General features: G+C 60.0%; 2 protein-coding genes across 2 annotated transcripts in view; one reads left to right on the top strand and one right to left on the bottom strand.

Moving 5' to 3' along the window:
- The window catches only part of PTCH2 (patched 2), a 21,473-nt gene extending 15,238 nt beyond the window's left edge, over nt 1-6,235 (top strand). Inside the window, 11 exon segments of the mRNA XM_054638288.2 lie at nt 54-459; nt 544-856; nt 1,116-1,258; nt 1,347-1,527; nt 1,976-2,259; nt 2,785-2,922; nt 3,049-3,191; nt 3,443-3,542; nt 3,952-4,197; nt 4,348-4,752; nt 4,855-6,235. Of these exon segments, the coding sequence (XP_054494263.2) occupies nt 54-459; nt 544-856; nt 1,116-1,258; nt 1,347-1,527; nt 1,976-2,259; nt 2,785-2,922; nt 3,049-3,191; nt 3,443-3,542; nt 3,952-4,197; nt 4,348-4,752 (2,359 nt within the window). The 3' untranslated portion in view covers nt 4,855-6,235.
- BTBD19 (BTB domain containing 19) lies at nt 6,182-13,796 on the bottom strand. Its single transcript, XM_054638643.2, is given in 10 exon segments — nt 6,182-7,032; nt 7,145-7,270; nt 7,465-7,596; nt 7,928-7,996; nt 9,281-9,340; nt 10,835-10,888; nt 11,301-11,520; nt 13,436-13,533; nt 13,535-13,627; nt 13,630-13,796. Coding segments are annotated over 10 exon segments (1,023 nt in total). The 5' UTR covers nt 13,666-13,796; the 3' UTR covers nt 6,182-6,897.

The following is a 13,796-nucleotide window of genomic DNA, read 5'->3' as shown; positions in this document are numbered from 1 at the left end:
CGAGGTGACTAAATATCTCATCCTTCTCTCTCTCCTCCACTCTCTCCATGCAGCCCTTGCTCCTCAAGGGTCATCCAGATCCAGCCCCAAGAGCTTGCTGACGCCAACGACAACCATGCCTGCCACCCGTCTCCTTATGGGCACCCTGGCATGGCCACCAGCACCCAGATCACCACCACTGTGCAAGCCTTCACCCGGTGTGACCCCTCGGGCCACCACATTGTCACCGTCCTGCCACCCACCTCCCAGGTGCGCACCTCACCTGCCATCCTCCTGCCCCACAGTGACCCCTTGGGCTCGCAGGTCTTCGCCCCATCCAGCTCCACCCGGGATCTGCTGTCCCAGCTGGATGAGGCCAAGGGTGGCCGGGAGTGTGTCCCCCTGCCCTTCTGCCGCTGGAGCCTCGCTGATTTCGCCCGGGAGAAGTATGCCCCACTCCTTCTGCGCACCCGGACCAAGGTGAGGGGGGGACAGCCCTGGTGGTGCCACTCAGGGTGGATGGGTGGCACAGGACTCTTCCTGACCCCCGCATTGTCCCCACAGGTGGTGGTGGTGGTGCTGTTCCTGGCACTGCTAGGGCTGAGCCTCTATGGCACCACCATGGTACATGATGGCCTCTACCTGACGGACATCGTGCCACGGGACACCAAGGCACACGCCTTCATCTCGGCCCAGTTCAAGTACTTCTCCTTCTACAACATGTTCATTGTCACTAAGGGTGGCTTCCACTACCCGGGTGCCCAGGCTGCCCTGCTGAGCCTGCACCAGGCCTTCAGCACTGTCAAGTACGTGGTGCGGGAGGGCAACCACGACCTGCCTAAAATGTGGCTCCATTACTTCCAGGACTGGCTGAGAGGTGAGGGACATGCCTCTTCTCCATGACCTCCCCTGCCTGACAGTCCTCTCCTCAGCCTGCATGCTCCCCAGTGGCCTGGGAATGCCTTCCCTTGTGTGCAGCACCCTGGGGAGGATGGTCCCAAGGTGCCCAGCACAGGATGCTGCGCCTTGGGGCTTCTGTGTGCCCATCCCTCCGGCACCACACTCCCTGGGTCACACGGGGTGGTGTGCAGGGTGGTGTGTCCCCAGGGATGCTTACCCCTATTCTGCATTCCCAGGGCTCCAGGCCACCTTCGATAGGGACTGGCAGGCCGGGCGCATCACCCATGACAGCTACCGCAATGGCTCCGAGGATGGGGCACTGGCATACAAGCTCCTCATCCAGACTGGGAACAAGAAGGACCCCTTCAACTTCAACCAGGTGAGTGGTGACAGGGCTGGGCTGACCGGGCTGGGGATGTCTCTGCCCCAGCTGCCCAGCTCATGCCCACTCCTGGTCTCTCCTGTAGCTGACCACGCGACGACTGGTGGATGAGAATGGCATCATCCCCCCTGACACCTTCTACATCTGCCTGACGGTGTGGGCCAGCAACGACCCCCTGGGCTTTGCCGCCTCCCAGGCCAACTTCTACCCCCCACCCCCCGAGTGGATTCACGACAAGTACGACACCACGGGCGAGAACCTGCGAAGTGAGTGAGCATGGTGGGCTCCTCAAGGTCCCCTCTGCCCCCGGCATCCTCCTGCAGAGTACCCCACTCCCTACACATTTTTGCCCTGAAGTGAAACCCCTCACATCCCTCACCCCATCTGGTAAACTGCCTTGCTTCCCCATGCTTAACCCTCATCCTCTTGCACCCCACATCCTGAGCATCCCACTGTGCATTCTCCATGCCCTTAGCAACACACACCTGCTCCAGCCCACGAGCATGTCACTGCAAAGAGTAACCCACCAATGCACAAAAATCCTACAGGCAGAGAAATGCCCTGCCCTCCTCCTTGACCCCAGTCTGTTCCCTACACACTCCCCAGACCTGCGGTAGCCAGCCAGGCATCAGGCTGGTGTGACTGTGGTGCTCTTGTGCTGCCTGTCCTCCCATACTGCTCATACCCTCATACTGCCTGTGATCTCCTCACCAGTCCCAGCAGCCCAGCCACTGGAGTTCGCCCAGTTCCCCTTCTACCTGAGCGGGCTGCGTCGCACATCTGACTTCGTGGAGGCGATTGAGAGCGTACGGGCCATCTGCCAGGAGGCTGCCCAGCGCCACGGCGTGCTGAGCTACCCCAGCGGCTACCCCTTCCTCTTCTGGGAGCAGTACATCGGCCTGCGGCACTGGTTCCTGCTGGCCATCAGCATCCTGCTGGCCTGCACCTTCCTGGTCTGCGCCTTGCTGCTGCTCAACCCCTGGACCGCCGGCATCATCGTGAGTACGCACCCTGATGCACGGGGATGGTCCTGATGGGTGGGGACAGGGACATCCAGCCTTTCTCCTGTCCTGCTGAGTGGCCCTGGGTTCCTGCTTCATGGGAATTGGGTGATGGAGTGGCCAGGATGGGATGGAAGGGATGCCCATATAAGGGTGGCAGTGGGTGGGGGACTCCTGTATGGAGGGATCAGTTATATCATTGATGAAGAGAACAGGGGGCCCTGGATATATCCATGCAGAAGAGTGACAGGAACACCCATATGGAAGTGGCAGTTGTTGGGGGAGCCACATGGAGGGATCAGGGAACCCGTTATGATGGGAATATGTGTAGTGGGCAGGGGTTTGATGACATCCATGCAGAGCAGGGTGAGGGCTACCCCCAGAAGATGGGACAGAGGGAACGCCAAATAGAGGGAGAAGGGTTGGTGAGGTGAGGCTGCCCTATATGGACTAGGGTCAGGCTTGCCAGGGAGAGAGGAAAGCCAATCAAAGCCATCTGTCATTGACCTCACCACTCTCCAGGTCTCCATCCTGGCCATGATTGCTGTGGAATTGTTTGGCATCATGGGGCTGATGGGCATCAAGCTGAGCGCCATCCCTGTGGTCATCCTCATTGCCTCGGTGGGCATCGGTGTGGAGTTTACTGTCCACGTGGCCCTGGTGAGTACAGGCTGATCCCAGTTCCCACCCCCTGGCACCCTCACCCGCTTGGCCATGTGCTAATTGGTGGCCCATCATGGGTGGAACATGGGGGACAGCCCTGCATGACATTTCCATCCCACTCAGGGCTTCCTGACAGCTGCAGGGAGCAGGAACGTGCGCTCAGCCGCAGCATTGGAGCACACTTTCGCACCTGTGATGGATGGTGCTGTGTCCACCCTCCTGGGTGTCCTCATGCTGGCTGGCTCTGAGTTTGATTTCATCATGAGGTGAGCACTGAAGAAGGGTAAATCAGCCACGTGCTGCCCTACAAAAGCTTTGGCAGTGGGGGCTAGTGGGTGGGGCAGTCCTCCCTGTCTGGTAGTGGGGATGTGGGGTAGCTGGTGAGGACATCTTGCTGGGGACTGCCATTCCATCTTGCCTGGAGGCTGGGGAGACATGGCAGGGCCAGCTGTGTTTGTGATGGGAAAGGCTCATGATGGCTGTGCCTGCTTACCCCATGTGCCTATGGCCCCCTCAGGTATTTCTTTGCGGTGCTAACCATCCTGACGCTGCTGGGGCTGCTCAACGGGCTGGTGCTGCTGCCCGTGCTGCTCTCTGTCATTGGGCCACCCCCTGAGGTAAGAGACCCCCTCCATCCCATCCCACCTCTACCTCGTCCTCCCCAGCCCTGTACCCATGTCTCTCCATCCCCCATTGCCCCTCTCCCTGTCCACCTTTCACCCTTTATCCATCTTTGCTTTGTCCAGTCCCAACCTCATCTTGAAACCACCTCAGTCCATCCTTTGCCCTGTATCATCCCTCTTTTACCTCATTCTTTCTCTGACCCATATTCTACTTGCCCCATACCTACCTGACCTTGTTCCTGCTTCATTCCACACACGACTTCCCCCATCCCTCCCTGACCGATTTGATCCCATCCCTGCTTCACCTGGCATCACCCAAATCCCAATCCTCGCATCAACCCTTACTCCCTACTTCTCCATACTTCTCTGTCCCTGGCTCCTCTGACCTATCTTCTCTCCCCAGGCATCCCTGGTGGATAATGGCCCCTGCCTACCCCCACCAGAGTCGATACCCCCATGTCTGGGCCCTGGGGGACTGTACGTCCGGCGTGCTCCAGCCTGGCCCGCCACCTTCCCTGAGCCCTCTGACACGGAGCACTACACGGAGAGCGTGGGGCCAGGCAACCCACGGGGACCCTTCGTTGTGCCTCCTGCCCCAGCACACATCCTACTGGAGGCTGGCAAGGACCCCAGCTTCCCCCGCATCACTGTGAGTGTCTCTACCCATTGTGGCATTGCCAACTCCCTTGCATCCCCAGGGAGGGGGTCGTGGATAGAGCTGGGGGATGGGGGCTGGTGGTGTTGCCAGAGGGATGCTCAATATGACTGGGGACCCTCATGCTTCATGCTCTCCCTCCAGGTGCTGAAGCCCTACAAGGACAGCCTGGAGGCTCAGGGGAAGAAAGAGGCTTCTGGCCCTCAGCCTGCAGCCCCCCTGCCTTTCGGGGAGCCGTGCACCACGCTGCCCCGAGATCCCCCGCAGCCCTGCCCAGCGGGCACCCGGCCAGCCCCCCCCGCAGCCCTGCCCACCTACAGCACCCACCTGCAGGGTCCTGCCGGCAGCTACACCACCGTCACGGCCACTGCGTCAGTGACAGTGGCCCTGCACCCCACACTGCCCGGCTCCTACCCCACCTTCAGCCCTGAGGGCTTCACCAGCGGTGAGCGGGACTGCCTGGACGAGCCCAGCACCAGCGGAGCTGCTGTGCCCGACACTTTTGAGATGCAGAACATGGGACACCACGGGGCAGGTGCCTGGCGCTAGGTGAGCTTGGGGACGCCCTACCCAGGGCTGGTGCATGGCAATGTGGGGGTGCGAGGTGGGTGTGGAGGGACCCAGCTGACCCCCAAATCTCTTTCCCTGCAGATTGCTGGATCCTGGGCAGAGCATCTCCCCAGCACCCAGTGGGCACAGGAGGGTGCAGAGCGGGGTCACCCGTGTCGTGCTGCTAATCGCGGAGCGGTCTTGGCTGAGGAGGACCGGCCCCCTGCACCCTGCACCGGGGCTTGGTAGGGCAGGCTGGCACTTCTATGCAAGCTGTGTGCAGGCCACGCCGTGCCCGTGTGTCCCTCACCCGAGGCTGTACCGTTGGTGCCGTGTCCCATCACCCAGGGCTTGGGGTTATCCTGCCCTGGACGTATTGCCCCCCAGAAATGGAAGCACTAACTCCCCCCTCTGTTTCTGGAGCTGCTGGCAAGGTGGACTCGGTGCCATGCCAGCTCCCCCTCTGTGGGGTCACTGCCTGCTCCCCATCACCTCCTCCTGGGACCACCCATCCCAGGCCATGAGCTGATGCCTGATGCCCCCTGTTCTGATAAGGGGGCAGCCCCAGAGCCAGCTATGCCCTGGCATGCCATGGGCAAGGCCTAGGGTGGGCACCCCCACCTTTATTTATTGCAAAGGGAAACTATCTATAGAGAGATATATATTTTTAAGCTTATTTTAAAAGATTTATTTCTCAGCCTACAGCCTCACCCGGCTACCCAGGGTGCAGGCAGGGAGCGGGCAGACCCTTTGCCCAGTGCAGGGCTGCCCACTGGCAGCAGGAGCCTGGGGGCAGACCTGGTTCATGCCTCCACTCCATGGGCAGCTCACCCCTTCCGACATGCTAGTCCGTGCCTCAGTTTCCTCAGTGGCAAGGATGGAAAGGCTGGAGATCATGGATGTGCCACAGTGGAGAAAGGGAGCCTGTTGCTCCCCAGCACACAGGCAGGGTTTTGGAAGGGAGAGATCCTTGGAGTGGTCCTTGCTGTGCCAAGCCCCTGAGCTGTCCCACGATCACAGGCCCCTGTGTCACACTTGTGCTCTGTCTAGGGGATGGCACAGGCTTGAGCACGCACAGGGTGCTGCACGCTGACGTGGGCTCCCATGGTGCCACCAGGCACATCTTGCTGGGAAACGGTATTTCTTACCATGTCCCCGTGCAACGGGGCTGTCCCTGCAGCCAGCCCCTGTCCCCGTCCCCATCCCGGGCACCGTCCGCGCCGTTACCCAGCACTTTAACTCCAGCGGTGTTTGCTGTGCCTGCGGCCCCAGGCCCCCCGACACTGCCACTGAGCAGGGGTGGCCTTGGGGACCCTGTCCCCGTGCCAGGCGTGGGCACGGCGGGCAGTCCCCCCCCCCAAACACGCCATCTAAGTTATTTATATCAAAGAGAGCAAAGGTTTATTTTTGTAGTTTGTACAGGCGGTAGTGGGGACTGAAGGTTTATTTTTAAAGAGTAAATATATATATTATATATAAATTACCTGCTGTGTCCGGCCCTTTCTCCTGGGGAACACAGCTGGAAGGGGGGGGGGGTACGTGTGCTTGAGACAGACCCAGCTGTGTGCACACACTCAATGGGGGGTGCAAGGAGGGCTGCACACTGTGTGTGTGGCACATGGTGGGGCTGGCAGCCTGTCCTGTGTGTGTGTGGCCTGCTGGTAGGGCTTGGCAGGGATTGGGAGCCTGTCGGTGCAGCAGTGCGTGCAAGATGCCCATGTGTCCCCTCGTACCTGCACCCCCTCCAAACCCCAGGGTCCCTGTGCCCCTGCCCGGGCAGGTGCTGGTGCTTTTTCCCACTGCAGCACGGCCCCGCTGCCGGGGGAGGGCAGCACGGCCCCGGGGAAGGCAGAGCTCATCTGGGATCCCCATGCCGCAGGGATCTCTGCAGCCCCACCACCCCTGGGTCACTATCTGGGCAGCCTGCAGTGCCCTTGCACCCATCCCATAGCCCAGCTCTACCCTACCCCCAGCCCCTGCATCACTTTTAGGGTGACCCAGGCATCCTGCCCTGGCCCTGACACTGTGACATGTGACAAAGCACCTTATCAATGCTCTTGGCCACGGCAGCATCAGTGCCCAGCCCCACTCCCTGCCCCACTGCAGAGTCCCTGGCTGGGCTGGACAAAACTCGTTGCCCATCCCCTACTTGGCGTGTGGCTCAAGGTGACGGTGATGGTCGCGGGGCCGTGTGCCCCGGCGGGGACGGCAGAGGCGGGAGGGCACCCCACTGCCCCTCCTCAGTGCGTGGGCTCGCCAGGCTGCCGCGATGTTCTCCACCTGTGGAGATGGGGGCATCAGCATTGCCACAGTGTGGTCCTCCTCAGCCCATCCCACAGCACCTCAGCCCTGGAGGTCAGTCAGGGGACACTAAGAACAGGCAGCGGCTCACCGGGATGAGGAGGTCCTGCTGATTGTAGCTCTCCAGTGTCACCAGTTCGCTGGGTGCCAGCAAGGGCAGACGCAGCTCCCTCACTGGCAGGGCAGCCACCTCTGGCACTGGACGCTCCAGGACAGCCTGTCAGAGATCAGGATGTGAGGGATGAGGCTGGTGATGTCCTGGGCGCCAGGGGAGGCAGGGGCCTGGGGGGAGTGACACAGATTCTGTGTGCATCACAGAGCCCTGGGCTCAGCGACAGGGTGCCTACACTCCCAGCCTGGGCTGGTGGGGGCCCAGGCACCCCTGGGTGGTCCTTGCTGCATGACACTCACGGAGCTGACGTGTGCCCACTGCCGCACAGCCTGCACCAGCTCCAGCTCATCCACGGCCAGGCGGTCACTGCGCAGCACCCGTGCCAGCACCACGTCAGAGAGCTCACGGAAGCCCTGGGTCCGCACCACTGCCTGCCAGCACACCACAACACCAGGGTGCTGGAACCAGGATCCCACACAACCACCCCGTCCATCCATCAGACACATCCTGGTGCCATCCCTACCTGGCACTCCAGCATCCCCCAACACAAACTCCAATCCTCTGGCACTCCAGAACCCCCCAGCCTGCCTCTGCCAGTCACCCAGCATCTTCTCTCCAAGTACCATTTGCTCCTCTCCCAGCCTCCAGGCATCCAGTCCTTAGGAGCCCTGCTCCCTTGCCTCATGCAGTGTTCTCCATGCCATGTGCCCCCCATGCCCTGGGGTACCCCACCCCATGCTCCCCCATCACCTGCCACCATACCGCGGTGCAGCCCTCGATGAAGGCCAGGCAGTGCTGCTGGAGGTCCACCTGCCCATAGGTCACCGCAGCCTGTGAGACAACACAGACACCTGCAAGGGGGTCCAGGGCAGGAGGGACTCCCTGCCAATGCCCTACAGAAACATGGGCACTGTCAGGGACACAGGTGAGCCACACATCCCTCTGGGTTGGGTACCACAGCGAGAGTGTGGGGAGGAAGGGGCACCAAGGCCCCCTCCTTTTCTGGCCTGCCCAAGATCAAATGTTTTGGTGGCTCTAATGCCCATAGCAGTAACCCAGCCCCACCCTAAGCAGGACGTGTGATTTTCCACCTCTGCTCAGGCACCTCACCGAGCCCACCAGTGGGTGAAAAGCCCTGGTGCTGTTCTCACAAGGTAACACCACAGACACGTGAAACCACCAGTCCCCAGTGCTCCTTGTGTGGGCACAGGATCAGCTTAGAGCCCCCCACAAGCACCCCATACCCCTGGTTCCAGCCTCAGCCTGACCCATAGCTGCCATCCTGCACTGCAGCAGGAATTTGGGGTTGCTCTCATGTTCTCCCAGCCCTACTGAGCAATGCTTGTGCCAGGGCTGGCACTGCCCATCAGGTTACCAGGAGGGCACAACCCCATCCCCCCAGCAGCCCCTGTGTGTGGGTACTCGGCCCCAGCACAGGCAGGGTGAACAACATGTCCCCCTCCACCACAGCAGGGGACCAGTGCTGACGTAACTGGGGAGGGCAGACAAGCTGTTTTCTTCAGGTTTAATTTGTTCTGGGGTTTTGGGGTTTCTTGTTTTGTTTCCTCTGGGCCAATTTTTGCTCCATTTATGCTGCAGTGGTCTGGCACTACATCTGGCTGGGGCTCTGTGTTCTAGGGCAGGCACCTCACCCCAAGATTGTTTCAGCTTGTGGGAGATTAAACAAATACCCCTTCTCTGGAGAGCAGCCTTGATCCCACCAAATAGCACGGCAAGGGCCATTAGGACCTTTGCAAGGCTATTTTTAGGTGCTTCAACTCTCAGCAAGGGTTTTGGGACTGGCTCCCCAAAACCCAGTGCCTCCCAGTTTCATGGAGATGATGACAAAGCCCTGGCACTGTGGAGCTCTGGCCAGTCCTGCTCAGGCTGACAGAGAAGACACTACTCTGCCAGGATCTGGTGGCCCCACTGTCCCTCGCAGCCCTGGTACAATCCTAGTGGTCTGGGAGTTGGCCTGGCAGCTGCTGGGCCAGGGATGAGTGGGAAATCCTGCCCCACTGTCCAGCAGAGAATAGAAGGGTCAAGTCTGTTCCTGCCCCCAAGATTGTACAGGCTATTTTTAAGCCTTTGTGACCCCACTGGTCTGACTCTTACCTGCAGAGCCTCACAGACCTGCTCCACACTGAGTGTGTCCTTGATGAACTTGACACAGAGCTGTAACACAGACAGGGAGAGGGTGGGCAGAGTGGGGGACACAACCCTGCCATCCCCCCACACATCTCTCAGCATCCCCTGAGCCCCCAGCACATGGAATGTGGGGCAGAGGCACCTTCAGCCCCCCAGGATTTCATAAGCATTGGCCTGTGGGATGAGGCCTTGCAGTGTGGATGTGGGCAGCCAGCTTGGCCACTGATGGAGACAGGGACCAAGACTGATGTGACCAAATCCAGCCAATCTGATAGCCCCATGTGGGTCCCTTAATCCTGTCTACAGATGCTATCCATGTTCTGCCATAGGGCACAATCCTGGTGCCAGCTGCAGCGCACTGGGTGACCTCAGCTTTGCCCCAGCCCTGCCTGCCAGCTGTGCTCTGGCTGTGACTGCTGGGGGAACAGCATCTCCAGATGCATCCCCTACATGGATGATGCAGGTGGGATGCAGCCAGATCAGCATGTTTATCCTGAGTGGGACCTCTCTCCTGCCTATCTCGCCTGCCTACCAGAGTCCCTGGGAAACTCAAGGGGATGTGACATGCAGGGAGGAGCTGTCAGCTGGGGCAGAAGGGCCTTGAGTCATTGGCAGGAGGGATATGACGTCACCCTGCAGCTGGGCACACTGACATGATTTCACCAGCTGTCCTTGGTCAGCCCCTTTCCCTCCCACCCCTCCTCTGTGCAGGTCAACCCCCTCAGGATGCATTTGCTGGGTGGTGGGGTGTGAGTCATGATAGGAGCACCAGGTCCCCCTTTTCTGCAACACCCCTTGTATCCCTTCCCTGCCCAGAGAGCTGTTTGACAGCTCTGTGCCACATCTGGGCTTTGGCTGATCTTGTTCCCACAGGTCCCATCCCATCACTGGCAGACAGGAGCCCACTATTCCTCAGCTCCTGAGGTACTTTCCCAGTGTGATGGGGAGGGAAGTCTGGGTGTGAGATGTCAGGTCACATGTTCAGCCAGGCTGTAATTCAGGAATCAGGCTGATGACGTGGCCTGGCTGCCCTCCCCAAATCCGAGCTGCTTCAGCTTCCCAGCCCCTCCTCGTTCAGCTCCCACCCTTCCTCTGTGTCCCTGCTGCCTTCCCAAAACCTTCCCACTTGGAGCAGCACAGCTTTGGCAGCACCACAGCCGAGGTGCTGACTGCTCTCAAGGACTGGGGCTCTCTCTAACTGCATCATGCTGTCAGATGACCAGACAGCACGTGTAGGCGAAGGCACAGGGGCTTTCCTCCTGACCTTAGCTGTGCAGGAGATGTGAAACTCCATGTCCTTCCCCGTGATTTCTCGGGATTCCCCTGTGGGATTCCCGGCCGCTACTGCACCCCCTCAAGGGGGATCCCACTAGAGAGACTTTCCAGGATGGAGAAGCAGGGACAAGCCTGTGTAATTCACCACAGTGCTTTCCTCAGAGGCACCCCCAGCTAGCAGCCATGCAGGGACCATCTTGGGGTGCTGCTCAGGCACCACTGCCCATAGCCCAGATAGCACCATACCTTGCACAGGTCCTGCAAGCCGTACTCCACTGACGAGGTCAGCACCTCCAGTGCCTGCAGGCAAGAGGGACCTTGTCATCATCAGCCTGTGGGGGCATGGATGGGCACAGCAGCCCAGGGTAAAGGGCAGGTGTGCTCCAGCTTCTGTGGGAGCTCCTGAGTGGGGCATGGGAGATAAGGCTGTTGCATGGAGAAAAATTTAGGTCTCCTGCTGTGGTGTCCCCATTCTCACCATCCAGGGTATGCACAGCCAGAGGTCCCAAGACTGGGACAAGGTGCTGTGGACACCCCACGGTGCTGGGTTGAGAGCCCACACATTCATTACCCTGTTAGCCAGCCAGAGAGCATCACACAGACCATCTCCTCCAATTTTGGCACACCAAGAGTTGCAAAGCACCCCCTTCCCCTGCATCCCCTTCTTGTCCCTCCCACATCCATGGTCCCCACCAGCCCCATCCCTACTCACTATGTGGCTGTTGAGGGTGACACTGTTGGTGTAGAGGAACTCAATGACGGCCAGGAAGACCTCAGGCTGCACGTTGCCCAGGATGAAGGGGCCCTGGGGTGGGATGCTGCTGGAGGAGTCCTGGCTGAGCATGCCACGGAACACCTGGCAGCGGCACGCCAGCACACAGCGGTGTGCAAACACCTTCTGCTGCTCCTGGCCCACCACGAACATCACATCGCTGCGGGGGAGAGGGGACCGTGAGGGACACAGTGCTGGAAAGCAAGGACACAGCCTTCCCTGGGCTGGGACAGGGCACACAGGAAGGGCCCTGCTGATGCCTGGCACAGGGGGCAGTACCCTTTACTTTTAACCCAGGGGTTTGTCCCAACAGGGGAACAGAGGGGACCTTGTTGGTGGCTCTTTCCAGCCATTTGAATGCTGAAGGTGAGGTGAGCATGACAGGTCCTCTGAAAAGCACAGACAGCCCAGGGTTCTGGCACAAAGAGCCCAGGGTGCTGGCACCAAGCAGGGCAGAGAAAGGCCAAGGACAGCTGGAGAAAGTGACTTTCTCTTTTGGCATAGCAGAGCCAAGGAAAGCGTTGCTGTCACCAGGATCAGCCTCCTTGACTCATGGGAGCTGACTCATCGTCTCAGGGATGTGAAATCCCTGGCACAGCTGCCAGAAGGGCTGGCACTGGCCCAACAGGGCAGCTTGTGGCATACAGTAGAGCACAGGGACTATCCTGTTGTCCTGATCCCCTATAACCCTCCCCTCCCCAAAATGTTTCCCCAGCTCCATGGCCCCAGAAAAGGGGGGCAAGATCAGGGGGAAGGAAGCAGGCAAAGGACATGGAGTCTCCAGCTTGAGCACACCTGTGGCTATGGCCCATCTATCCCCCTGTTCCTTCCTCCATCCCAACAGGTCAATGAGCAGAAGACATGCCACCCAAACTCTAACTGCCATGAGGACATGCACAAACCCTCAGAGTGTCCCACAGGACACTTCCAGTGTATGTGCCCACCAGAAGGAAGGACAACTGTGTCATCCCAAGTGTCTATCAGGAGACACACAGCTGGGGCATGATGGGTGCTGTGAGCAGAGCCCAACAGCTCCTGCAAGGGGGATCATGATAAACTGCTCTGTGATTGAGGTCCACAGGCCAAGAGGGGCAAGCAGAATACAGGATGCAGACTGTGAGATGTGGAATGCCAGCTGTGATGATGGCATGCAAGGTCTGGGATGCAGGACACAGGCTGCAGGATGGATGCATAATGAAGGTTGCAGGATATGGGATGCAGAGCAAAAGCTACAGAGTGCAGGCTGTAAGATACAGGCTACAGAAGAAAGGATGCAGAATGTGGGATGAAGTAGATGGATGCAGAGCACAGATTTCAGGTTGCAGGATGCTCGATAAGGGGTATGGGTTAAAAGTGAGCAGCAGGATGTAGGCTGAGAATGACCAGGCACTGTCAGCCACTCCTCTACTGCCTGGTGCTGTGGCTGGGGAGTTTTTACTGGGATTTCTCTTCTGGGTGGCCAAAAATTTCAGCAGGAATGGGGATTTCCTTAGATAGCTCTGGTGTTAGATAGGCTGGCTAGGCCTCAGCAGGAAGTGGGTGAAGAGGACCACAGCCAGGCAGGACATACCATGTGGGTGAGGGAAGCCAAAGCAGCATCTCCATCTCTGCTATCTGCTGTGGCAAGTGGTGGCAGGAATGCCAAACCCTGTGAGGAGGGGATGCCATGCCCTCTGGTGATAAAACATCAATAAAGCCAGGTGGGAGAGGAACTGAGCACTGCTCCTGGGGAGCTCAATGTACCCTCATTCCTGACAAGGGCAAGAGCCCAGCACAGGATTTATCCTGGGAAACTGCCTTGCCCTGTTGGCACCATGCCTGGGGACAGAGAGGCATGAGGAACTTTCCCTCCCCCTGAGAGAGGATGGCTGTGCAGGGTGGGCTACACCGGGCCAGCGCTGGTGGCCTGTTGGCATGCGGATGTGTGGGGAGCGCTGCACAAGCCACGTCGGCCCCACCAGCAGCCCGGGGCTCCCCGGATTCCCTGCGGGCCCCAATGGCCCCAGCCGGAGGGCTCGGGGCTGCGGGAAAACAGCAGGAGCGTCGGGGGGAGGCGGCACGCCCCGGGCCCTCACCTGAACTGGGGGTTGTTGACCAGGGTGCGCAGGGCAGCGCTGAAGGCGGCCACGTCGCCCTGCAGCCGCGCCGAGCAGGGTCCGGCCATGGGCTGGCTGCCTCAGGGAGCGCGGCGGCGGGAGGAGGCCCGAGGATGGCGGCAGGCAATGCGGAGGCTGTCGGGAGGCCGGCCAGCCCGGGGAGGCCGCGGGGAGGAAGCCAGAAGGCTGCGTCGTACGGCACGGCCCATTGCTAGGGAAACCTGGCAGGCAGCGCCGGGGCTGGAGGCCGGGCTGCCGGGGAGCGGTGGGAGGGAGCCATGGGACAATGAGGCGTGAAGCACAGCCGTGCTGCCAAGGCGGCTCCGTCCGGCACTCACCG

This window comes from Agelaius phoeniceus, chromosome 8, assembly GCF_051311805.1.
Source record: "Agelaius phoeniceus isolate bAgePho1 chromosome 8, bAgePho1.hap1, whole genome shotgun sequence".
In the NCBI taxonomy this organism is placed as follows: domain Eukaryota; kingdom Metazoa; phylum Chordata; class Aves; order Passeriformes; family Icteridae; genus Agelaius; species Agelaius phoeniceus.
This window is presented reverse-complemented; position numbering and strand designations above follow the sequence as displayed.